General features: G+C 38.5%; 1 protein-coding gene across 6 annotated transcripts; it reads right to left on the bottom strand.

Annotated features, from left to right (window-relative positions):
- Positions 1-157: 157 nt before the first annotated feature.
- camsap1b (calmodulin regulated spectrin-associated protein 1b) lies at positions 158-23,384 on the bottom strand. Of its 6 annotated transcripts, XM_056745906.1 has the most exons (19): positions 23,234-23,384; positions 22,482-22,646; positions 16,685-16,947; positions 13,393-13,554; positions 11,744-11,824; positions 11,178-11,210; positions 9,820-9,961; positions 9,322-9,461; positions 9,137-9,233; positions 8,785-8,953; positions 8,116-8,207; positions 7,315-7,393; positions 4,984-7,222; positions 3,924-4,060; positions 3,620-3,828; positions 3,415-3,538; positions 3,170-3,291; positions 2,215-2,333; positions 158-1,709 (listed from the first exon to the last, which is right to left on the bottom strand). In XM_056745906.1, exons 2-19 carry the CDS (start codon positions 22,630-22,632, stop codon positions 1,413-1,415), a joined length of 4,656 nt encoding a protein of 1,551 aa, XP_056601884.1. In that variant the 5' UTR covers positions 22,633-22,646; positions 23,234-23,384; the 3' UTR covers positions 158-1,412. The 6 variants fall into 6 exon arrangements, with proteins under 6 accessions (XP_056601884.1, XP_056601882.1, XP_056601879.1 ...); XM_056745904.1 differs by having other exon boundaries at positions 3,415-3,828; positions 8,818-8,953; XM_056745901.1 differs by having other exon boundaries at positions 3,415-3,828.
- Between the last annotated feature and the right edge of the window lie 2,990 nt (positions 23,385-26,374).

A 26,374-nucleotide genomic window follows, 5' to 3' on the forward strand; every position in this document is an offset into this window, starting at 1 on the left:
GTGATGTTGGGACATCCATCACGAGACTCCCAGTAAGAAACCCACTAAAGCTATTAATATATCATCACATCAAACACTCCTTATATCTGAGGCAAAATATAACATACTAAAACTCAAAGTGGGTGAGAGATGAAAAATGTCAACAATGAAATCAAACTGAAAACAAATAAGAATGAATTTATTGACTTGAAATATTTATTATTCTCAAATTCTCATTTAAAATAAATAATGGTATGATAAAGGAAGCAAAATGACCAAGAATGGAAAGTAGTTAAAAAAGTGACCAACATCATTACAATCTTTTAGTCAATATAAAAACACACATAATATACAATTAAAAGTGAACAAAATGCAGCAATGTGTAGACGACTCTAACATGTAGTATTTGGAAACAGTAGTGTGTCAGTTTACTCTATTCTGCATTAATAGTGTTTACCGGACGAGTCCCTTCGATTAACCGTCGACAAAATCCAAAGCGAAACGGTTTTAGTAAAGCCCTTTAAAATTCTACCCCATCTACACATGAGCCAAACAGTTAAAGTGCATGTGCAACACTCGATTGATCTCCACGCCAAATGAGGCTTGCGTGAGTGTTCTCGACAGCGTTGACACTTCGTTCTCAGAGGAATGTTTTCAACCCTTGGTAAATAACTACACAGCGACAGCACAGGAAGTAACCGATTATGAATATATTAAATACTGTCATTCGAAATGTTTACAGCGTTTACTCTTCATAACAGAGCATGCTGCTCATCTGCATGAAAGCTCCAGTGCCGACATCAACATGGTTACATTGCATGAAAATAAAGCACTAAAACATTATAAGTGCACCATAGTACAGACTCGTCCATCAGAGCGGTCACTACCTTTCCAGGAGAACAGAAGCACATCGATCCAGGTCTGTTAGAGTTTACAAAAACTGGGCTACAGCTCACTTGCTCTTTTAAAAGCGCTGAATACATAGACAGTACCACAACCCATGAAGGCCAACAGTTTGTGTACTCGGGATTGTCCCGCTGACAATAGAAGTGGAGCAGCACTTTTGAAACAAAATAAAAAAGGGTGATTGAAAGGCAAGTCAGTTATTTTTTTACATTGATTCGAGTTCCTCAAAAGGCAGCAGAAGTTTTTTGTTCAAGACAGTCAAATGAAGATAACGTGACCCTCACGGAAAAGGGTGAAAATAAGCGAATAACGAACCATCATGAGGGAAGCTCTTTGTCTAAATAAACGCGAATCAGTGCTAAACCAATAAATACTTCAAGTAACGAAAAAACGAATCGTGTAAAAATGCCACGGATTGTGGATAAAGTACATCAGCCCAAAACACATTCAAATGAAGATCACGTTGACTGCTCGCTTGTCCAGACGGTCTCCTCAATCCAAACTCGAGTGCGGTCACCCCGCCGCTTTCACTTGACGCTCTTTTTTGGCACCGCTGATCTTTTGGCCTGCCACAGGTGGTTATGAATGGTCAGCGCATCCACGCTGACAGACACAGTCTTGGCGGGGATTACATTGAACTGCTTGCGGTCCGAGCTGTACTTGTAGAGTTTGTCTATCATCTTTTTAGTGATGCTCTTGGGCCCTGTACCGGTGAGCTTGTGAATGTCCTCCGTGTCGGGGAAATAAGAATAAAGAGCTCGAAACTGGCAGCCGCCGTCACGGAACAGAATCATCAGGTGGTTGGATTCGCACTTCTCCAGTATCTAAAGGATGAATGAGGCAGATTATTCATATCAGTTGATAATATCGATGTCTTCTAACATAGTGATTTAAATATACAGCCGTGGAAAAAATTAAGAGACCATTTCTAAGTTATTTTCTGTATGCGTTTAAAATGAGCATTTTTGTTTTGTTCTGTATTCAATATTTCTCCCAAATTTCAAATAAAACAATTGTTTCTATTTGCATATATTTGCAGAAAATGAAAACTAGAGAAACAGGTCAAAATAACACAACAGATGCTCTGCATTTTTCTTATGTGGTAACCTGGAGTTTTATCACAGTTTCATGTGTCTTGTCGTGATTTCACATTGCTATTGCATGTCACGATTTTGTTGAAATTCAATAGACACTGGACTGGAATGACCACAATAAATCTAGAAATGCTGATTAAATGAAAATTTGAAATGGACTGTAACGTGGGCTGCTGGATCAGCGCTGAGAGCAACCGTTTCGCACCATAAAGCAAAATAATCTGTTCACACACACCTCAAGAATGGAGTTTTTCTGTGGCTCATTCACCCTTCCTGCTAAACAGCAATGAGCGATGGCGTTGTGGATTATTGGCTTGTTGGATTTTGCACTCGGCTCCTTGAAAAGCTTCGGTCCTACAGTGATAAAGATAAATTCAAAATAATCTAGAGAAATAAAGACAACCCCACAATCAATGAATCTGGAAACATTATTGTTTGGTCAGGGCCGTTTTCTTTCTCTGACCCATACATAGAGCTCAAAGGAGTCCTGGAATTCTTCAGTCTCTAGGTTTAAATACTACAGTAAATCTCTACAGTACAACATTTAAAGTAATAGATCCAAATCGTCTTACCTTACGTGGTTAAGAGTTCATGCAGTAACATCATATTACATGTAAGTGATCAATGATTTACATTTATTTCTTCACCACTTACATAAAATTGAATTACAAATGAGAGAGCATTTAATATTTTATTCTAAAGTCAAATGTGTGTATTATCAATATTACATTACAGATCATTATCACAAACAAGAAGTACTTGTACACTGACCGCATAATACATTAAAAAATGACTTTGTTTTATGCATTATAGATTTTGAATACCACTGCCCTGTTAATTATGTCTGAATAAAAAATAAATCAATAAAAATACATGATGCATTGGCCGTTAGTGGTCAATATGCAAGCAAACATAAAAACTGCCCTTTAAGCTTGAACTCTCAGAACCCCCACTGCTGTCTGCTGGGATATAAACTGATGTGCGTCTTTATATACCAATGCACACGGTTGAGAAAACCAGCCTGCTGCTGCTGATGTGAACACAGAATGTTGCCCTGGTACTGAGGAATCTCAAACAGTATAAATAATTCACTAAAGCTTATCATCATGTCAGCCATCCATCCGCTGTACAATCTCAAACACAAGCCAGGTTTATTTTCTCCCTCCAGATTGGAAAGTGGAAGATCTCACCTGTGTACTCCGCCATGGATGTGGATGTAATGGAAGACGCAGTGGAACCGTTGTCCCAATCCCTCTCTGTAGTGCGACTGGAGTTGCGACTGAGGCCTGGAAATGACTCCACCGACTCCCCTCTGAAAACAAGGAGTCACATTAAAGCGTATTGACTCTGTTGGAGGTCAGTTGAGTGGAACGATAACTAATTAAAGCGATGCACACTTCAGGACGCAGCCTATTGGACAGTGGGAGGGACTTACCGTTGAGATCCCGCCCCTCCTGAGTCGACGCTGTCTGGTTCGGTGGTGGACACAGAGGCCAGAGACAGATTAGAACCAGATTTGGCACTGATGAGATTCTCATCTGATGAACACAGCTTCACAGCTACAAAGACACAATGATGTTGATCATTTGAAAGAATTTCTGGGAAAAAACATGAAATAGTTTGTATGGCTGAGCACTTACTGGCCGCAGGGCTTCTGGGATGCGTCACGTTCGAGGGCTCATCCTTCAGCACAGACTTGGGCCTTTGCTTTTTGGGTTTGGGCTTGGGTTTGGGCTGTTCTTGCTCCTCAAATATCTCTTGCTGTTTCCGTCTCAGATATTCCTGTTTGATCAACTCTCTCCTGGCTTTCTCCTCCTCTTTTCTCATTCTGTCCTCTTCTGCTTTCCGTCTGGAATTAGGAAACAAAGCAGATGATATAGAGAGAAACTTTGTGTTTAGTCTAACAACAGAGCTGATGGAGAACACGTCAGTAGTAGTTCATACCTGGCTTCATCTCTTTTAAGTTCACTTTCAACCTCGAGCTGTTGTTTGCGGAAACGCGCTTCTTCTGCTTTCCTCTGTTGTTTTAACAGAAATGCCGCTCGCTTTTTGGCCAGTTCATCCTCTGCCTTCTGCTCGTCCTGCAGACATATCAGGACAAATGTTGGAGTACAATTTAATATAAACGTTTACATTTACATTTATGCATTTGGTAGACGCTTTTATCCAAAGTGACTTCCATTGCATTATACTATACATTTGTCTCTGCAATCCCTGGCATGGAACCCATGACCGTGGCATTTGTTAGCACCATGTTCTAACCACTGAGCTACAAGAAAACCATGAACAAACTTTTTTTTCCATGAGACTGCTCTTTCCACATTTTTTAATAAATTGTGTAGTCCAAAAGGATACATATTAAATAATATTCATTAATTATAACTGCCCTGTATAATTTAATACAATAAAAATAAAAACAAATAATAATTTGTATTATAAACATAAATTATGAAAATACCAATAATTATTACTATACAAACAAGCATCAATTATATGTTAACATTTAAAATATACATTAAACATTTTTTTAAATAAAATAAACATGTCATTACGACTATAACAATATTAGTTACGTATAAATTATTCATGTACAATTTAATATTATAAAATAAAAAAGTATTTTTAATTTAACCATAAACAACAATAATAATAATTGTTATATTATGATTGTTATTTTAAGATTATAAATATTCAAACAAACAAGCATGAATTATCTGGGAATATTTAAAATATATATTATTTGCAAATAATAAAATAATATTTAATATTTATCATTTATGTATAATTTTATTTTATAAAAGTAAAAACAAAAATACTTTGATTTTTTTAATTAACTATTGACAATGATTTTGATAAACTAGAATAGGTTGAGGGTTTTTTAATCTCCAACACCAGGTGGAAGCTATAGTCATCTAAAAGTCTAAAGTGCAATGTTAACAATTTTGGCATAACAACACTACAATCCATGTTCCATTAAAGATAAATGCTTGTTAGTAGCACCCACCTTGAAAAAAAAGCCCATGCCAGGTTTCTTGTCCCCATCAGTTTCATCACCGGTGACATCCAATACGGTGGAACTTTCGTCTTCAGAATTGGCAGCCAAATCAGACAAGTCCACTTCAATAAGATTGAGCTTCCCCCTAGACACGTCCTCCGAGACATCCCCCGTTGGCTCATGATCAAACGTAGCCTCAGGGTCTCTTGAGGATATTGATTCGTCAAAAGTGAGCCCAAGTGCTACAGAACTCGGTTCTCTAGATACCGTCCTCAAGTTAGCTTCATCGTTAAGGTGGAATGTAGTTATATTCTGATTCCCTTTGTCTTTGTTTGAAGAGCTTTGACTCCAAACCTCGGGTTCTGCTTTGGGGGACCTGCCCCCTTGAATGGACCTGGGACTGTCGGTAGGTGTGGGAGTGGAGCTCTTCTGCCCTTTACCATATTCTTTAACCAGCAACAGTTCAGAAGGTTTGGAACGGGATCGTGCCGAACTAAGTTTGGGCGGTTTTCGTATCACGGGGCTGCCACTTGGTTCGACGAAATGTACAGGAGCTCTGACCATCAGTTCAATACTTTGGTCACTGTTTGGTTCCGAAGCAGCCACCGTTGGAGAATGCGGATTCTGCTTCATGATTAAGTCCTGCTGGAGCGAAAGCTGCATCATCTGTTGCTGAATGTTACCTATAGCCTCGTTCAGCAGCTCAATAGATCGGTTGCACTCGTTCATATCGATTTCCTCGTCCGTATCTAAGGCACTAGGGGAAACCGTCCCACCACCCGCCCACTCAAGAGAAGCCTTCTCTGGCTCTTCTGACTTTTTGCGCCCATCTCTCGTAGCATCAACACAGGAGTCGTCTTTTGATGACTTCTCCTTCTCTTCATTCATTTTTTCACCTTCTCTCACAAAGTACTCGGACTGCGCAGGCTGAGGGAGAGTGTCGCTCTTCCCTTTTTTCACTATGTCTAGGAAAGCTGCCTTCCCAAGCTTAAGCCGTTTTCTTGCCGTCAAGACCTCCATCTTTTTCTTCTGGGATTCAATTGCACGTCGCTTTTCTTCCAGCTGCATGTGAAGTTGAACAAGTTCGGAGGCCAGCATGGTGTTGCCGTCCTTGCTCTGGGATGTAGGGCTCTGGTCCCTCTTCATCCTCCATAAGGTTGAAGAAAGGGGGCAACTCTCAGAGCCGTCTGGTGTGGTCCGCTGTGAGCTGCTGGGGCTGGAGCGGATGTCTTGGTTGCTACCAAACCTCTGCATTTTGCGTTCTGCAAAACTGGTCATGCGGATGCTGCCGCTGGCCACGCTACTGACTTGTGATTGCTGACCTGGGCTGGAACACCTGCTGCCACCGTCCTTGTTCTCATGTTCTTTCACGTTCATGTCTTCACGCAGTTTGGCAGACTCTTCGTCCTCCTCACGTAACTGTTTCTTGTCTGGATGGAGCTCTTTGGTGAGTTCTGCATCCTGCTCTTCGATGGTCTCCACGGTTTCTATATCAGAAACTTGGTGTACGTCCAGTGCTTGGACAGGCCTCTTGTCCTCAGGCACAGATTGGTGAAGGTAAAACCCGGGTAAGCGATCAGCAGACGGCTCAACGCTACTAGTCACCAGTGGTCTGAATGCTTGTGAGGCTGGAGGCAAGAATTCACTGGATTTGGGTTCAAAATTCGTGTCAAACTCAGAGCTGGTGTTTGGGGTAAAGGTTCGGTTAAGGGTGTTTGGAGGTCTCCGCCTGGAAGATGAATTAAGGCTGTCTTCTCCCGCAGCTCTCCGAGCAGGCCCTCGCTGCCGCACTTCTCCATACTCTTCCTCTTTATTTAGGCAACTGGACTTCTCTTTCGCTGATCTGAGAACTGCGGGCATCAGAGGTTCCAGGAAAAAACTGGCAGTTTGAGAATCAGAGGATGCCTCTTCTGGTCTTCCCCAAATGCCTGTTTTAGCACCAAGGGTGGGACTCTGGCACTCTGGGTCCTCAGAGTTTGTCAGGGTGATGTCATTCTTAGATGACTCTGCCCTGGCAATAGCTGCCAGCTCATCCTCTTCATCCATGTTTACGTTGCCCAATAAACTATGACCATTTACTCGTCTAACACTGGCCTGACTCGAATGGTTCTGGTGTTTGGGTGTGACAGTGGAGGCCAGACTGTCCTCACTAATGGAGCAAGCTAGGCTAACGCTGTCGCCTGAGGCCAAGTCAGCATCACTGTCCGTAGCAGAGTGGAGAACATACCGGTTTAGCTGTGACAGTGGCCTGATTACAAAGACAGGGGAAGCATTATCAGACCAAATATAACATACATTCTTTTACATTTAGTGTTTTTACATTTATTAACAGTGTAGTACCTCTGCCTTTTGTCTGACCAAGCCATGGATCCTCTGGCTTGACCTTCTTGCGTAAAAGAGTTGGAGCGATTTCTACAAGCTTTTAAAAAAAGCCACAAGACAGATAATTTTATATCCTGGTTTATATGGTAGTAACACTATATATGACAGAAAAATGCTGCGTTGACAACTCGCATCTAGACACATTTCGCCCTTTTTTTTTTCAGCACATACTTCAATTGTATAGACTTATTTTACAAAAAGTAGTTTTTTGCATTAAGGTAGTAAGAATGGCTATAAAACATATAAATGGTTTGAATAGTTTTCTTTAACTTACGGTAAAAAGCAGGGCTCGACATTAACACTTGTCAGCATGTCTGGGACAATTTAATGTTTTTTAAGGGCAAGTGAGAGAGAATTTTACTTGCCCGACCGGACAAGTAATTTGAAAAAAAAATTAACAGTGATACGAAAAAAAACGAATAATAAAAATAGGTGCATTAGACAGAGCTGGGTGTTTGTGTGAATTGCGTTTGTGGAGGTTGTGCCTGTTTGTTTGTGACAATAATCAATGGTGCAGCGCATTAAGTACACATAACTTGATGCGGATGCGAAACCCTGTTATTTTAATATGTCATCTGGCTGTTCTGCGTGTCTGTACGAATGAGGTGCACAGATTAACATACCACATGAGTAATAGTGTAGGATTTATGTGCGTCTTACAAAATTATGAATTTTCTTCAATGTAACCAGCCACATTAAAACTTGAATTATTTCTAGTCAATTGGTATGTTCTCATTCTGATGGCAAAGCAAGTTTTACCCGAGTTCTCGTCCCCCGATGGAGTCTTCTTCTGTCTTTGTCTCAATGGCAAAAGTGGATGAGAGGGGCTGAAGCCGGAATTCCCCTTATTACTAAAACAACAAGCAGAGCACACAGTTGGCAAACCACCAGAGCACAGAATTAGGGCCAATGATCCATCCAGACAAAATCTAATCGTAACTGACACCATGCATTTTCCATGTGGCTGGACAAATATGGACAAGCAGCCCAGCTTTACACAATAAAGGATGTCCATGACATGCTGCAGTATAAAGCAGATATAAAGTAATGCCAGAGTAACTTGTGTATGTTTAAGCCTGTGGAAAAACACACAACATGAACAGGCAAAAAAAATATGATTCAAATGTGAATCACAGACATGTCAGAGCCTATTAGATAACCAGCCCAAATATGGAAGAGTATGATCATTCGTTTCATTGCTTGTGTGCCAAATTACTGTGCAATGAAAAGTGTAAAAGTCCAGTGTAACATATGTAGATTTCATGTGACATAGGACACAGTAAAACAAAGAGTATATTTTAAGTAAGCTTTTTTTTACGTATACAGCATTCACATCTGATAAAAGTAGTTAGACTATACTACTGTCATTTCCACCGATGGTTACAAAGATAGTGTCAAACACATAGAGACAAACCATGAAGCACTTACAGAGGCTCAGATTCTTCAGGATGCAGGAAGTACCTGTTACAAACTTCCGGGCTGTTCTGGACAGGGAGAGTTGGATCGGCTGCAACAGGAGACACCAGAAAGCTACGTTTGGTGGCGTTGGAGATAGGCACAGCAGGCCTGGCGCTCTTGGGTTGTGTCATTGCTCTTGCTGAAATAAGAATGTTAATACGTAACTCACATTATTAATACAAAAGACTATATATATAAGGAAAGTGGAAACTGATCATGGCTTGTTACTTAATTTTAAGCCAAGTATAACCAGAACATATCCAACAAATGTTTACATCACAATCAGACACTTTGTCAATGCGACAGCCAAAACATTCCTCACCATCTTTAAATTCTTGAACGTCACGTGGTTGGACAAATTCAGGTTTGACTATTTCAAACCACCAGAAGAGCTCCGCAATAAACACCATGACATTGTGCTGCGGGACGAATTCAAAGACGTGAGTATCCCAAAAAGAACCATGTGTAAAATCAAGAACTTTATGAGATGCATAATAAGTACCACACCTTGAGCACAGGAGGTGCATACAACATGTCCTCCAAAGTCAAATAGAAGCATTTGTTGAGGTACTCGATGGCAAACTCCTTCAGCAGCTGGATGTTATAAAGGCTGTCTGCTATTGAGGTCACCTCTTTCAAGCAGATATCTGTAGATCACATAAAAGAGAAGGTTGAAAAACATGTTTTCCTCAGGCAATCAAGTTTTTGACATTCATGAGCGCTTAACAAAGGGCTGAATCCAAGAGTGGTCAATATTTGCATGAGAGTTGAAATAGAGTGAAACTAAACAAAGCCATTATGAGCTCAGGAAGCAATGCAGAAGAATAAAACCACAGCAGGCAAGAAAGAAAAAAAAGATCAGACATAAATGTGTTCCTTTCTCGAAATGTGTATGTATGCATTTTTGTTGTTGATGACCCAACTGGGCTACAGAATGTGCAAACTATTTAAACTTTAAAAGTTCAAGTTGACAAAGTTAAAAAACAAAGTTTTTTTTTGTTGTACCATCAAGCTTCATCTGGTCTGGGCAGTAGAAATGGACTATGGTCAGTAGGGCAGCACCATCACACACGTCCCGGATCAGATCCTCCAGCATTGGGAAGTAAGGCAGCTGTCTACCCGAGGCGTGATCCCGCCGATAACGTACCTGAAAGTGACAAACCAAAGAAACCAAACCGTCGGTCAACTACAATAACTTGCTGTTATTCAGAAAGTCACCTTCGGTATATGGCATTGTTATACTCTATGCCAAAGTGAATGGGGAATGGGGCTGTCGTGGGCCAAAACAGACTCGCACACTACAACACAAGTGTAATACAAGTTATAATACAATTATACACTATTTTTGTCTTTCATGGAGACTTGTATTATAATCAAAATGTGTGCAGTTAAATGTTAAAACCTGTTGTCAGTCCCCATTCACTTTTGTTTCATGGAAGCAGCTCAAAAACTATCTTAAATGCTCTACAGAAAAAAACTATACAAGTTTGATAAGAGTGAGTCAATGACTGATTTTTGATGAACTGTTCCTTTAAAAGACACCAGAGAACAGTGAATGGCCACAACATGTTTAACACAACAAACAAGAACTAGGGACAGACACTTAAACAATGAGTCTATGCAACATGGTTCCATAATCTAAAAGGCGCACAATATACAAAAGCCCTCTACACAGCTGGGATTTAAGGTTGTCTGTTCCATTGTGCACAGATGGGTCACTGTTTGTCAATATCTTGGCCATGAACAGTACAGCAGAAAAGTACAAAGGGGCCTGATGTATAAACATTGCAATTTTCCATGCACAAAAAATCTTAGTGAACGCAGTTGCAGAATGCAATCCATCAAGTTATATACATGAGGCCCCAAGAACGGTCATCCGTTACCTACACATAGAGGTAATGAAAGCTAGACATGTACAGATAAAAGAGCAGAATGGAGAGTGAGGATGTTTGTGCTACTCATGAATATTCATTTTTTTAGTTTTAGTATCAATCTGGCACACAAGTACCAGACCCTTTGACATCCCTTTTCTGCAGACCCCAGCATGCAATGGGCGAGAGCAAAAATTAAGATGAGGGACAGACTAACCAAGAAACAGACAAATGGAAATGACTGCCATAGCACAGAAATGAGGAAAGCTGAGGGAAAAATGTGCTCGCACAAATGTGCACAGCATCATGTATTCGAAGGGTGAAAGGCAGATTTTTTTGTGGCATTACAAGGTAGCGCGAGCCACCAGTACAGAAGCGTATCCCGGTGTGATCTGATAAGTTAAAAGCGTGATCCGAGCGGTGATGGGGTGTGTTCAAGATCGACATATACTACGCGTGCAGTGGAGATGAACTCACTCACAGCCAACTTACAGGTACTAGTTTCCAATACCATTTTGAGGGAGACTATCCGAGTAGCGAGGGAGGAGGTTAGAGGGAGAGAGAGACGGGGAGAGGAGCAGAAAGGATGTAAAGTCAGGGAGGAAAAGAGCAGACAGATGTGACCCTGCTATGAAGTTAGAGGAGAAATTGGAGTGATGCCACCGAAGATATTACATCATTGCCATAATGAGTGTAAACGTTGACCTTAAGGGATCAATTTAGGGACAAATGAATAAGGCAACAAGCCCTGATCCAAGAGCAATAATGTCATGCTAAAACATTTCTTAAACAATATAATGTGTACATTGTAATGTAAATATAATATATACAAAATAGATGGTGCTTTTAATGATGTAATTGCAGCATCCACCACCAGGGGTTGACTCCTAACCAAACAAACTTTGACTCTTTTTATCTGGACACATCTGACGTTATGCAATTTGTATGGTTGTAATCGGATTTCCTGAGGCAAATGTTAACACTAAGTGCAAATAGAACCTGAGAATTAAAGAGTTTTTACAATGCTTGCGGAAAACACATTGTGGAGTATGTGGTACCTTCTGGTGACTGGGGGATTCCAGCAGATGTTGCTTTGATTTGTGTTCCTTCTCTGTGATCTCTCTCATTTTCAGGTTCACCTGTAATATATATAACAATATAAACTGATTCAAAACAGACAACCCGGTGCATGAAATTTAGCCACATTTAGCGGTGATTTTGAGAATTGCAACCAACAGCTCACTTCACCGCTCACCCCTTCCTTTCAAAGCACTACGGTGGCTGACACAGGACTAAGATGTCGTGGCATTTTCGCTTCTTTAACGAAGGAAATAACGTATTTACGAAACGCGCTCTGTCGAGCAGTTTGTCCGTTTAGGGCTACTGTAGAAACAACATGGTGAATTCCGTGTGTAGTGGAGTAGGCGGGGCGAGACCGTGGTTTGAGTCCGGTGAGTAATTGTTAAAGAGCGCTAGCTGTGCGCACACCGGTCTCGTATCACGTAGGAGATCCGGAGCATATAAGAGAACGAGCGACCGGACCGTCGATGAGAAAGGGCAGGGATCCGAACATGTTTATGTTTGTATTTAAGTTTTATTCGCTGGCAGTCGTCCGTGAGGGGCTGCCGGCTGTCTTTTTACTTTTCCCGTCTTCTTTCTTCCCTATCTTGAACTTTGTTACATTGGTGCCGAAACCCGGGAAGACATTTAAACATTTAATCAAAATAAAAACAAACTCTCTCATCGACTTTCCGGTCGCGCGTTCTCTTATATGCTCCTTCCAAAAAATGACACATTGGTCCTTTAAAGTACTGGCAGAAGTCTCCATGCTAGCATGTATGAACACATTCTACCTTGACGCTATAAAAGGGCTGATCATGCCCCTCCATCAATACAAAAATATATATTTATATAGCATATATTTAAATATATAATATACAGAATGTTTATTCCATACTAACCTGTGCTAGTGTTCCAAATTGATACATATCAAAACTAAACACCAGGGCCCATATTCATGAAAATAGCAACAGAGAAAATGAACGAAACACGAAAAGTGAGAAGAAATGTGTGACAATTTCCATATCACTTTTAAGGTTTATCAGAATTTTTTTATTGTTATTTATTACATCGTGCTGTGTTCATGTTTGTGACTGATCCTATTAGAGACACGCTAACATCTCCACTACATTAACATATTTAGCAACTGGAGAAATGCAGCTATGCAGCAGAGATGAGTTGGTTCTGTCACAACCTTCTATGGAGATCACACAAACAATAACAGCACTTAAAGAAACTTATTTTGTCACTCTTCATTTTCTATTAAATATGTTCACATTAACAGCATGGAAAGGAAAAAAATTAAGAATATATATATGTGCGTTCGTGTGTAGTTCATGTGCAATTTCAAACTAATGACCTACTTAAAGCGCTCTTTTTTCATTCTTGGCCAACCAACCAACCAACCAACCAACAAACCAGTCTTTAAAATATTTTGTCCTAAATAGCAACAAGGTCAGCCCCGCCTCCTCACTAAGATTCAAGTTTTTTTCTTTTCCTTGTTTAGAGTTGCTCTCAGATTGGTCCTGAATCGTTTTTAAACTAAGACTCCTACGTATAAGTTTTTTAAACAAAATGAAGAGCTTTCTTAGAAGCTTTAAGAATACAGGACAAGAACATTATATTGACTTGACTGAGGTCCACACACCTTGTTGATCCAGAAGACCATAGCATCCTCGAGGTCAAAGGGCAGTTCCTTAGAGGCACTAAATGTGGAGAACCGCTTCACACAGGTCACAACCTTCTCGATACTGATCATCTCCACGGTGTAAGCCATCATCAAAGCATCGATCATGGGAATATGAGAACTCTTTAGTGCACAACAGAGGAGAGAAAAAAATCACTCACAGACTGTTATAATTCAGCATTGAGCAAGACATCCAAGATTTATTTTACCCCCCCAAAATACAGATTGCAGCATTAACTTTAAAAATAACAGTGTATTTAAAAGGGTTGGACTGACAGGATTGCACTTTTTTTTAACTTTAGTTTGTGTATAATGCAGATCTAAAAAGTTACAAAAAAGTTAGTTAGTTTACTTTGTTGTCTGTTAATTGAACAGAAATTCATCTTTTAAACTGGCACAACATACAATACATCTACATATCACTTAATAAAAACACATAATACACATGGTCCTATTCAACACATAACTGACCCTTGAAACACATTTTGAACACTTTAAAACAATTGGTTAAATTCTTACTGCTAGTTGGGGACATTATCTTTTATACGCATTCCTTTAAGCTAATGGCATACGCAGTCTACGCCCTAAAGGAAGAACTTCAAAGCAATGGTGAAGTTGGTGGGTTTGATCTCAGTAGACTGCGATTGCCTTTGTCTCCATAAAGTCTAAAAACAACTCTTGCATTGTACTCTGTTTCTTGCTGATTATCTTATTGGCTTCATTAATCATTTGCTTCAGTTTATTTTTCTGCCTTTATGTTAAAATATTTTCTGTCATCGACCCATAAGCAATATTTAGAATCCTCTTATCAATACTAAAACTTCTTTATTTTCTGAGTATACCAAGTCTTTGCCTGGCTTTCTTGTTTATGTAGTCCACATTTACCTGGAATGAAGATTTTTGGTAACACTTTCCTTAAAGCATGAATGTATAATACATTATAAAGAGTTATTAAAGGGTAAAATGCATTATAATTCTTCATAATGTGTTTTGTATGGCAATATATGTAGTTTTAAAGAAGTATAACCAATTTAAAATGTGTAGTGTAACAATGAATTGCTAAGTGTTATAATGTATTTACTGTAATAACAATTATTTATAAGACATGACAATGCATCAAAAGGTGCATTATAACGTTTTAAAACTACTTTTATAATGCATTATACATTCATGCTTCAAGGATAATGTTACCAAATTGTTCATCAATTACTGTGCCCAGATACTTTAAGTTTGAGGTTTAAGACTTGCCTTTACTCCTTTTATAATAACTTGTTCATATGAAGTGCCTGATGTCCTTCAGTTCACAGTAAAGGGAGATATTCTCTTCAACAGAAATCACTTTTTAAAAGGGGGGGTGAAATGCCATTTCATGCATTCTGACTTCTTTACACTGTTAAACTTGATGCTTCTCAAGTTTGACCTGATCAACTTGTCGAAAAAACAGTTGGACACATTACGTAGAAATCCCATATAGGATAGGATTCAGAATCCCGTATAGGATTCAGAAAGTTTTTTTCGAACACGAATTTCCGTTACGTAACAACTTTTCTTAGTCCCATATTGGACAGAGTGAGGGAAAAAGCACAACCATCAATGTGTTTCGATCGGGTCAAAGAAGTTCAGCTGTGCAAGTGTGTGTTATTTGTTATAAAAAACAATGAATATAAGGCTGGATTTGCCAATCACAACAGACCAATCAGAGCATTTCGGAAAAAGTGACAGCCTGTTTTCTAAGATGAAATATGCATATTTTTTAATACTATAAAGTAGATCTGAGAAGAAAGCATAGATGACAAAATATTTGGTATCCACTGTGAGGCAAAATGCTTGTCATAGCCCTGAGCATGACCTCATCACAGATTTCATCCAGGAATAAACCATTACAACATACTCTTCGCACCCTCAGTTCCTTTATTCAGTCTTGTTGTGAGAATCAGTTTCCACAGCAACCGCAACATCGTAAACCTTGCTTGTTCACACGAGTTGATGATACACATCTGCAAAATCTTAGCCGATGAGTCTCTGTTTTCTGAGATCAGTACGCACGTCAGACATGTAAAAGCCTGCTGCTTGTACTGCGATGGATCAGAAACAGAGGAAGTGTGCTCCCTAGGAAACATATCAAACAACACCGGGCTCTGGATTCTATGCAAAAACACTTGGCTATAAATAAACACAAAAACATTTAGATTTACAGGCACCTGAACAAAAGTCCAATATGTGCGAAATCAACGTGCCGTTTCATAATGGTTTTCAGAGCACTAGACTAAACAAACCAGTTTGACTTCAGTGACTGATTGCTGGCTATACAAACTGCATACTATGTGCACTATTTCCGCAGTATATGTATACTGTATGCACAAAAGTTAGTGATCTATCAGGAAGACATTGAAGAGGATGCCCAGAGGCTAGTATGCAAATCAGTTACATTAGAAGAAGCCGTAAGACTGTACATATAGCTAGCATGTGTAAAAACAAAATGTAGTTTGAGCCCAACGCTTATGCCACAACACAATTTGAAAAGAAAACACATAGAATTTCTTGCATTAAGCTGCACCTACGTATAACAAAACCATTCCTTCCATCTAACAGGTTTGTGTGAATCAGACGCACTAAGCTCTGTACAGGGTGTGACTGGACTCCACTACAGTATACGGATTTGCATGTGAAGTGATAAAAGCACGAGTGGGTGGACAATGCTGATTCACAGACATTCACTGCTTCAAACAATCCCATTGCGAATCAATGAAATCCACTCGGCACTGTGCTACTGATTTACTGCTTCAACTCGATGTTTGGACTGGCGGCTGGGCATGAAGGGAAAGAGAAAAATAAAGAGCAGGATATGTCTGCCCATGCACGACAGGACAAAGGCAACAATACCAGCTTTCTCCTGATGGTGAATTCAGAGATCTACAACAGCAAGACAAAAGATAAACCACAGCTTCCACGTCGCTTTGTATCTCTATTTACAATGTTATTGGAGACTGCAGAAATACGTATAAAAGAACAAACATTTAAGAGTACAATACTACTGTACGGCTTACCCCTATACCGTACTGCATGTCTGTAAGGCTGGATAAAAAAACATTCCATTAAACCCATTTTCTGGATTTTTCTTATATATGAATATTTATAATATTAATACATACGTAAAACAACTAACTTTCCTCTAGATACAATGCATACAGAATATGGATAATGGTATATACTGCAAAAGAAAAAAGGCAAAGACACGATGAACGCAGCTCACCATTTTAATTGGCTGGCAGTTCAGATCAGCGTCCGAGACAGGCGTGTCATCTCCTTCCATGACATAGATGCCTTTGCGAGACAGAGCCTGGATGACCGATTGGTGGGACTGCAGGGAGGCCGCTTGGTCTCCTTTAAGAATGAGGGCGCATACCCGACAGTAGAGCTCACAGGACAACAGCAAGTGGATGACAGGAGGCTTGATGTGCTCCTGCTCGTACTGGTCCGTGTAGAAAGGGTCTCGCAGGTCCTCTGGGATGTGATCTGTCAAGGAACGAAAACAAAATAGAGAGGAGTAGTTGAAATAGTATAATGCTGGCTTATTTAAGGTTGTTCTGATACGTTGATGTGGCTCGGGTCCTTCTTCCATAAGTAATAATGCTGCTAACTGCTAATATTATAAAAAGACGTGGGCACCTACAGTTTCTTAAGATATGATCAAATGAACAATAGTGGATGCATTATGTATAACTATCTGCTATGCTAGCAGAATTAAAGATAAAAACAAAACATGTAACTGTTATACGTAAAAAAAACCTTGAAATTGCAATTATTGCACATGTTTTGTCTGAATCGGACATCTGGGGAAAACCAATACAACATCCAATCAGTTCGTGAGCTGTTGCGCTTTGTTTCCAAAATACATCTAGACAATAGAGTGATGGTGTGAAAAGCACTGCAGATCTCCTGCGCAGCACGTGCAGCTGAGCTTGGCTGCAACCATACGGCTCAAACACAGAAGGGAAAGCCATCGCTGCATCCACACGCGACACAAATACACACGAATATTCACACCGGCTGTACCAGCGTGTCCCAGGAGTATCATAGCAAAAAATGTAATGACTTAGGGTCCAATTATCCATCAAGCATACACGCCTCCGCCCTCTGCTATCCACGTGGAGCCGTCTGCTTTGTTACAAACCTGTCTGCCACATGCACGGGTTGTTTAAAGACTTGTGCATAACTGTGATCATTTTATATTTTAATCAAGCAGATATGATGCATTAATCCTAAAGTATATGCTTTCTGTCCGACACGAGTAATCAATAATAAACACAAGAATGCGTATTCTCGGCTGCAACAATGAACAAACACCACAACATTTAGTTAAAAGACTTGTTAATTGTATTCAACAAATGAATATACTGTATTATAAACCTCAATTAAAATGCATAAAAAAGAGGAAAGCGAATGACACAATGATCTCAAGTCAGGGCTCCAGACTAGGAGCACTGTAGCCTCTGACTGAATTTTTTAGGAGTGTGAGCAAAAATTGCGTGCCTGCAATGCAATTATTCAAATATTTTCCCCAAAATAACTGAATTACTGATACTGACAAGTCCTTGATGACTACATATTTGGTTTTGCTTATTTAAAAAGAGGCAGTACCTACTGAGAAGCTTTGTCATTAATTGATGCTAAATAGAGAGACTGTAATCTGAATTCACTAGAACCAACAGAAATTGTGTTCGTCAAAAAGTATGACGCTGTTAGCAATTAAAGCAAAATGAAAGGTCTCGTGTTATTACATTCTTATGATGATTTTATTGTGTAGTAAGGACATCTTTTCCTCATGTTCAACACATGTAAATATAACGCCAAATAAAACTTAATAAGAACGGATTTGAAATGATCCAGCGCTCAAGTAATCAATAGATAAATGACGTTTCCTGAACACCTCCTCCTTTGGTATTTTTTTTTTAAACGTCTCATATATCAAATCTTTTATCCTCGGGATCAAGAAATCCATCACAGCAAACAGCGACTTATATTAATTAGGGATGCACCGAAAGGAAAATTCTTGGCCGAAACCGAAAACCGAAAAAGAGGAAACCAAGGCCGAAAGCCGAAAACCGAAACACCGAAAGAAATTTGGCCAATTATTAGTACCCTTGCATTTATGGCTATTACTGTGTACTAACTTTACTAAAATCAAGGCATTGCAATTGCATAATTAAAGTTTCAAAGAATAAATCAATTACAAATTATGCAAATATTTATTTAGCACATTGCAACAATGCACAGTATAAAATAAAATTCCACTAAGATGTTTAACTTGACCCCACTCATGTGTATATTAAATAATAATGTACAGGGTACTGGCCTGCTGAAAAGTTGTACAATTAAATGTTCTCTCATGAAAACAAAGTGCATTTAGGTCAAGTGCATTTTACATTTTTCTCTGTAGGACTACTACAAGAAAGTCTATTCAGAACAAGTGCAACTGCTTAAAGATACAACAATATTTTCTCTGTAGGCCTTCAACATAATAGTGTATCCAAACAAAGACTCCCATAGCCCATATGTTAACTGTAGAACTTTAACAACAACAAATGCACCAAGAATTGCAGATGTGCAAAGTTGATAATAAGTAGCGTAAGAATAGAATAACCAACTTATTCTGTCGTCTGAAGCGCTATGATGTTCAGGAACGGAATTTGGAGAAAAACGTGTTTAAAGTTAAGTTATGAAAATAAAAGCCCAACAGTCCAATATCACAAGTAAAAATCACTTTACAGTGGTAAGAGACTTACTCTAATAACAATTTAGTAAAAAAAAAACATTTCCTAGTGTTGAAGTCTATAAAAATACTGTACAAAACCGTTGGAATAAAACGAAAGTAAGGAAAATGGTGCAGCGCACATTTAAAGAACGAGAGCTCTGCCATTATCACTACACGAGGAAACATTACGGACAACAACTAATAAGCAGTGAAGCAAGTTTTAAGTTGTTTATCATGTGCATAGTGTCTGGACTTTTGATCATCTCTTGTATATTTTGCGATCGCGGTCCGGCTCGCGTGAGCAGTGGAGCGGGCATAACTCCTGGTGCCGTAGACAGAGAGCTCTGTCATCTCACGAAAAAAAATTATTTAAAAAACTTTGCATGCCATAGTTTACACAGGACTGGCGGGAAATGTGCATTAATACTTCTTCATTCTTCATGTTATGTGGTTTACTTTGATAGGTGAACTGTCTTTCCCGCGTCCCAGCGTGACATCCGACGGGTTTTCCCAAATCGCATCACATGTCTAGTCAGTCAAATGACAACGACCCGAAGATCGCTTCACGAGCATATCCCGCTGAAGGGAAACGGGTGTTTACAAATTGCCCTCATTGTAATCTGCCAGAATGACGGCGTCACTGGTAAAAAAATCTGTCAATGACAAAGAATCTTTCGGATTACGCGACCTCTGGTTCACACACGTAAAGGAATATTGGTCGCACTCTAGAGCCCTGAGGGTGAATGCAGTTTAGGAGACGCTTTAGTGCTGCGATTAAAGGAATAACGTCCGCTGCAGATGCATCAAAGGAGAGGTATCTGTTTGTGTCATCACAACATTTCGGCCGTATTGTTTTGGTGATAAAAGTCTTTCGGCCGAAAACCGAAAATGCCCTTTTGGGCCATTTTCGGCCGAAAATTTTCGGTGGCCGAATATTCGGTGCATCCCTAATATTAATGCTCTCATGTTGTTGTGTTTAAACTTCTCATTGACGACCCGGATTGTGCCTGTCTGCGGGAAACACAGTGACCCACGCAGTTGACTAACACACACAGCCTGCAGTGGTGGCGGGTCCCTTTCTACTTGTCTTTCCCCATGAAATAACTAGAAGGAATTCCAAATTTGCAGGTTGCACATGCGACCTTGCAAAAAAATGCCGCATTGTAAAAAATGCTTGCGCTGTCTTGAAAACTATTTAGTCGCAGTCTAAAGCCCTGCCTTAAGTACTTCTTTTTAAAGGTGTTTTCATAAAACATAAATTGGCCATCTAAAACATTGTAAAGCACAAAGTAGGCTAAACAGACCATCAAAACCAGGCCATTCCTGAGAATAAATATCATTAAGGTCAATTACCAGACCAAAACAACTCAGACTAAAGCAATAATTGTTGGATAATAGGGGACAAATCACTTCATGCCAACAGTGGGACGGCGAAACCTCACATCAACCTCAAATCACAGAAAGTGACAAATCTGACACCTACAGTATGATTACATAATAAACCTAATAAAGCTTGTATTCACATGATATGTTATTATTACCAGGCGTTGTTATTGTAGGCCGACACACCTTGCAATGACACAGGGACTGATAATAAAACATTCAACAAAAGCGAGATCGTTTCCGTGTTTCAGCCAAGGCTGATGGCAGAGGTAACATGCTGTTAATGAATCCTCCAATAGAAACTCTTTCCTCAGTCACCAGTCTTACGAGATGAACTAACAAGAAAGATATGCTTAGAAGATATTTTGTTTCTCTTCCTTTTGAGTACCAAGCAATAGCGCTGTTAGGGAGTCGAAAAAGTTACAAAAATTCCCACCCACATAGAGTCTTATCACATATTGCTGTGCTTATATGTAATAGTCATTAGTGACTGCTACGAGGTCAGAGGCTAAAAATACACCAAGAGCAAACATGAGCATTGCTTTTCCATATTCAAGTATTCAGAAGTGGTCGAGCCACATGGGTTTTTCCAATGACCGATACTTATATCTAGAGGTCAAGATGGCCAATATAATGCTGATAGTTTTAATGCGATTGCCGGCAAACTAAACCAACACACTCAAATTAAATTAACATCTATTTGACACACTGTGTACTCAGTTTACTAATAAAACAAAACAGGCAGTATTCATATAGAAAGTTTGAATAGGAGAACAGGGGAGATCGGACCCATAATAATCCTTATTATTAAAAACAGGCCCATTGAAAACAGGTCAAAATGTGTGTTATTCTGTGGAAATGTGTATTGTTGTTCCTTATTCCACATTATGAACAGACAAACGAAAGCTTGCCTTTAGAATTAAGATGATGCACAGTGCAAGGTAAAACGTTTTAACACTGAAATGAGTAACAAATTCTTGTGGAGGTGGTGCACAAATAAAGTACTCCACATGTGCTGACAGGGAATTAGGAAAACCCAGTTTCCTGTTCATCCACAACACTTCAGTTGTGCAAGCTCTGCAGATGAAACAAATGCTTTTGATCCTGACTGTCAAATCGCACATCACTGTATTCATTCAGACGCTCTCCCAACCAGAACAACCACACTGAAAAGAATCTACATTTGGACGCTTACATCTTTAAAACAGACACTGTCAAATGAATAACCGCGGCCAGAATAAACGTTTGTGTTAACCAAATATATGTCTGTGAACTGTGCACATCAATGTTGTGTTTATAAAACATACACATACATGTATACATATAAGAAAAGTATAAAATATATAAATTAACATACATTTATATAATTTGAATTATTGGTAGATATAAATAAATACATGCACATCTTTTCTAAATATGTATACGTGTATGTGTTTATAAATACAAAATGAATATGCACACTACATTTATTATGCAAACACAAACTTTTATTCTAGATGCGATTAATCGCGTTTAATCGTTTGACAGCCCTTATATATCCTGGACCATGTATTTAGCGATATGACTAAGTTATATAAACTTTATTGAAATTGCATGGCAACAGTAGTAATGTACATGTAGTCACATCGTACCTTGCCAACATCATAGTTTTTGTCAAGTACCAAGGGAATCCTATTTTTGTGTCAGATATGTACTTCTGCATTATTTTGTTTTGTGTATCACGGAAATATCATGTTGTGTTTGTAAATTCGACCTGTATTTTGACCCTGTATATACAAAACCATTGTACCTGAACATGGTTTCTCCAAACAGCATTAATGCCGTCTGATGCCACCTGACCACCCATTGCAACAAAGTCTCTTGTGAGTTTGTAAATAAACTGTTTGACACATCATCCGTAAAGAAAACCTACCGATACCGAAGGCTTTGGCGAAGAGCCATCGCAGATTTGCCGCTATTTTAGCCCGGGCTGAATCATACATCTCCAGCGGCACGATCTCGAGCACCTCGCCCGCCGCCTCCATCTTTCTGCGGGCGCTGTCAGCTCCCAGCTCCGCTTCCATCCTACCACCACCGTCTGCAAACACACAAACAAAGACACAAAATCACTTTTCAACCATATAGCGGCTCTCACGCGAGAGACCGGCGTGTCAAACGTTCAGTGAATCCTAAGCAGTTACTCATATCCATTAGCGGTCCAAGCTAGCTTTATATTAGCCGTCATGGGTACCTTTAATTCCAGGAGAGTCCTTCCAAATGTCTGGTGATTATATTAACTAACGTAAACCACAAGTAAAACGATATGCTATAAAATCCATTGAGAAAAGCAAACCTAGCCTTCTAAATCCTGACTAAACAAGGTAAGCTAACGTTAGTGTACGTTATTGGTTTCCACACAAAGTGGTTAGCTAACCATCACCTGAGCAGCTAATAAAGAGCACACACCGTTGAATTCATGTGAAAACACTCACATTGAAGAACGGTTTCGATCATCTGTAAACGATACTGTGCTAACCACAAACTGCTTTGCATGTTTTGACTAACACAGTTACCAGCTGCTAACTGCTAATGCTGTTTTAACGAGACCAGGGCTAGTAAACCGCAGCTAAACAACAGAGCCTTTGTCACCAATTAATTCAAATCGCAACATTTACCGCCACGTACCGTCCGGATAATCTATCAGTAATCCACGCTGGTAAATGTGCAGGAGGGAAGTGAAAGAAGAAGGTTAAAGGCTCCGGTGGAAATCATGAGGCCACGTTTAGTCCTCGCAGATAGATAGACAGGAGTGTGGATCACAGTGTGTCAGTGTGAGTCCTAGCCGTCACTACTGCAACTGCACACACAAGTATCACCAATAAACACTATAAGATACATTCAGCCTCAAAATATCATAATTTATCTGTCATGAGTCATACAACGTAACGTAATATTCTAAAACGAATGAGAATTGTTTTTCTCACTTGAATTACGTACGAAATATGTTATTTAGGGCTGTCAACAGATTAATCGCGATTAATCGCATCCAGAATAAAAATTTGTGTTTACATAATATATATCTGTGTGCTGTGCATAATTATTTTGCATTTATGAACACATACACTTCCAAGCATGTATTTAAGAAAAATCTAAAAATGATTAAAAATGTATATGTAATTTCAATTGTTGGTAAATATAAATAAACACATGTAAATATTTCTTGAGTATGTATACATGTGTATGCGATTGTATTTGTAAAAACATAATTAATATGCACAGTACATAGACATATATTATGTAAACACAAACTTTTATTCTGGATGCGATTAATCGCGATTGATCTTTCGACAGCCCTAATTTTATTTATTTATTATTATGTTCAATAGCCTATATCATCGGGCATATCGATATCAGCCAATATATTTTCTTTTTTAATATTATTTAATATAACATCAGGCCGGTATTTTAAAGGGATAGTTGACCACAAAAGCATTTACTTACGAGTATATATAATTGCAAACCTCTTTGACTTTTTTCTTAAGAAAACAAAAGAAGATCTTTAAAATAAATAGCAAGTTGTTCGATATATTTGTTTGCTTTTTGGTTTAGGCTAAATGTATACTAGTAGCCAGATATCATTTTTCTATTAGATTTAATTCAATTTTTTTGTTTTATTTGACATTTTAGTGTCATTAAATGGAACAAAATGTTTCTCACGGTCTGACTCTGGTGCAACCACAAACAGGACCCCAAGGACTACTACTGTATTATTTAGTTTACACATCTTTTTTGTTATCTTAAATTGTAATAGAAAGTAAATTATTTATTTGCAGATATCAAAATATATTAACATAGATGGGCCATTCTACAGAATTAGGGCAAAGTCAGAGTTGGAAAAATCTTGAAAATGTTTTAGTTTTTCCACCAGAATTGTTTTGAATGCAAATTGTTTAATATCAAAGGTTCACATTTCTGGTAATTGTGCAGTTGATTTTCATATTGTCATTTCAGAAAGTTTCAGAAAGTTCTTCCTCTCCATTTTGTCACTACAGAAACACAATCATATATAATTTAATAAGAATGATTCAATTGACCTGTTAAGATTTTGTTTAAATCTACACACAATATATAGAAAATATATTGTTAGTATTTAAAAAAAAATTCACAAGTAAATGAATGACAGTTATACAATACAATATTTCAGATGTAATTTATTAGGTGTGTTGTATTTTGAACGCAATCTTTCTTTATAAAAGGCATAAAATTGATTCATAAGGTTATATGCACATTGAACCAAACAGTATCAAAACATCTTAGTTGATAATTTAATATACTTTATTTAAAAAAAACATCTCGTTTTGGTCCTTGATAGACACATTTTCACTAGTGTTGGTAATGTTTTAGTAGTGACCACAATATTCACATTTACATTTATGCATTTGGAAGACGCTTTATCCAAAGTGACTTACATTGCATTATATTACACATTTCAATCTAAGTATGGAAAAATGAAAATACTAATGATTTGCATATCTGTACAGAGTTTTGTTTATTTCCCCAAATAAAGGATTAATTGTAAAAAAAAGATGTTTTGTAGTGACGTTCCTTAGACACTGTTAGACTTTTTAATACATTTACTTCAAATTAATAAGAACTACTTACCATGTAGATATTGGAGAGAGGGACATTATTACAATATACAGAATAAGAAATTATTCTTGATAAAAAATGTAGGGGTGTGGCTAAAATCAGTCTCAGCCAATGGACTAAAACATACACTGTTTCGGTAGTGACATGAAAATGTGGGACATGTTTTCTATTTGCATCAGGTTTAATCAACTAAATTAATTTACATAAGTTGAAATTTAGGGAATTTAGAATGGCCCATATAAAAGTATGAGAGAGGTGTAGGCCTATTTAACATTTAAAAATGTTCTGCGAGGTGGGACTTTTCACTAACATCCAGTCATTTGGATGCACTGCTGGGCAAAGGTTACTCTTTTATCTTGAGATGATTCTTGTCATTCTCTTCAGATATGGCAAAACTGAGCAGAATTCATTACAAAATAATGATGAAATTGTGCTTTGCCTTCACACAGTTCATTTACTGTTTATAGCTTGTTGACAAAGAAAAACTACAGGTTTTCCTATTCAGTAGAAAATAAAGATGTGAAATGAACTAAACAAAGTGCCAGTAAAGCTGCACATATGTAAGCCTTCTGTGTTTAGTTCATAAAGATGTTGACGATAGTTGACATTTTATAGTCACAGTTCTTCAAACAATCCTTCCTATGTTCATTTATTTCTGGACCTTTATTTGAAGCTTCTGAGCAACTCTAGACAGCGTGACAATATGCCAGTTATTAACATTATTTGATGTTTGCCAAAATTTCCAATTCGGCCATGCTATTGTTGCATTCATGCGTGCAATTCTTCTTTAAGCATCAGATGACGCTGTTGATACAGTAAAAGATGATATGTACCCACCAACAGATGGCGCTGTACACCATTTTATTAAAACCACTGAAAACCAAACTGCACTTTTTCTTTGGGGTGCAAATCTAGATAAATCTTATATAAATAATATACACCAGAATCCTTTCAAAAGAACCAAAGATGAAGGGAAAAACCTGCTTTTTATCATGCTCAATATAATTTTCTGTAGGCTACATATAAACAAAGACACTAATGGCATATCTACTACCTCCGTTAAGATCTTCAGACCTGTATGTTATTCTGCTCACGTGTGTATTGATGAAAGTGTGAGGAAAAAGCTAGATAACAGTTGGTTATAAAAGCTATAATATAACACACAGGAGACTGAAA

Source organism: Triplophysa dalaica, chromosome 4 (genome assembly GCF_015846415.1).
Source record: "Triplophysa dalaica isolate WHDGS20190420 chromosome 4, ASM1584641v1, whole genome shotgun sequence".
Taxonomy (NCBI): Eukaryota; Metazoa; Chordata; class Actinopteri; order Cypriniformes; family Nemacheilidae; genus Triplophysa; species Triplophysa dalaica.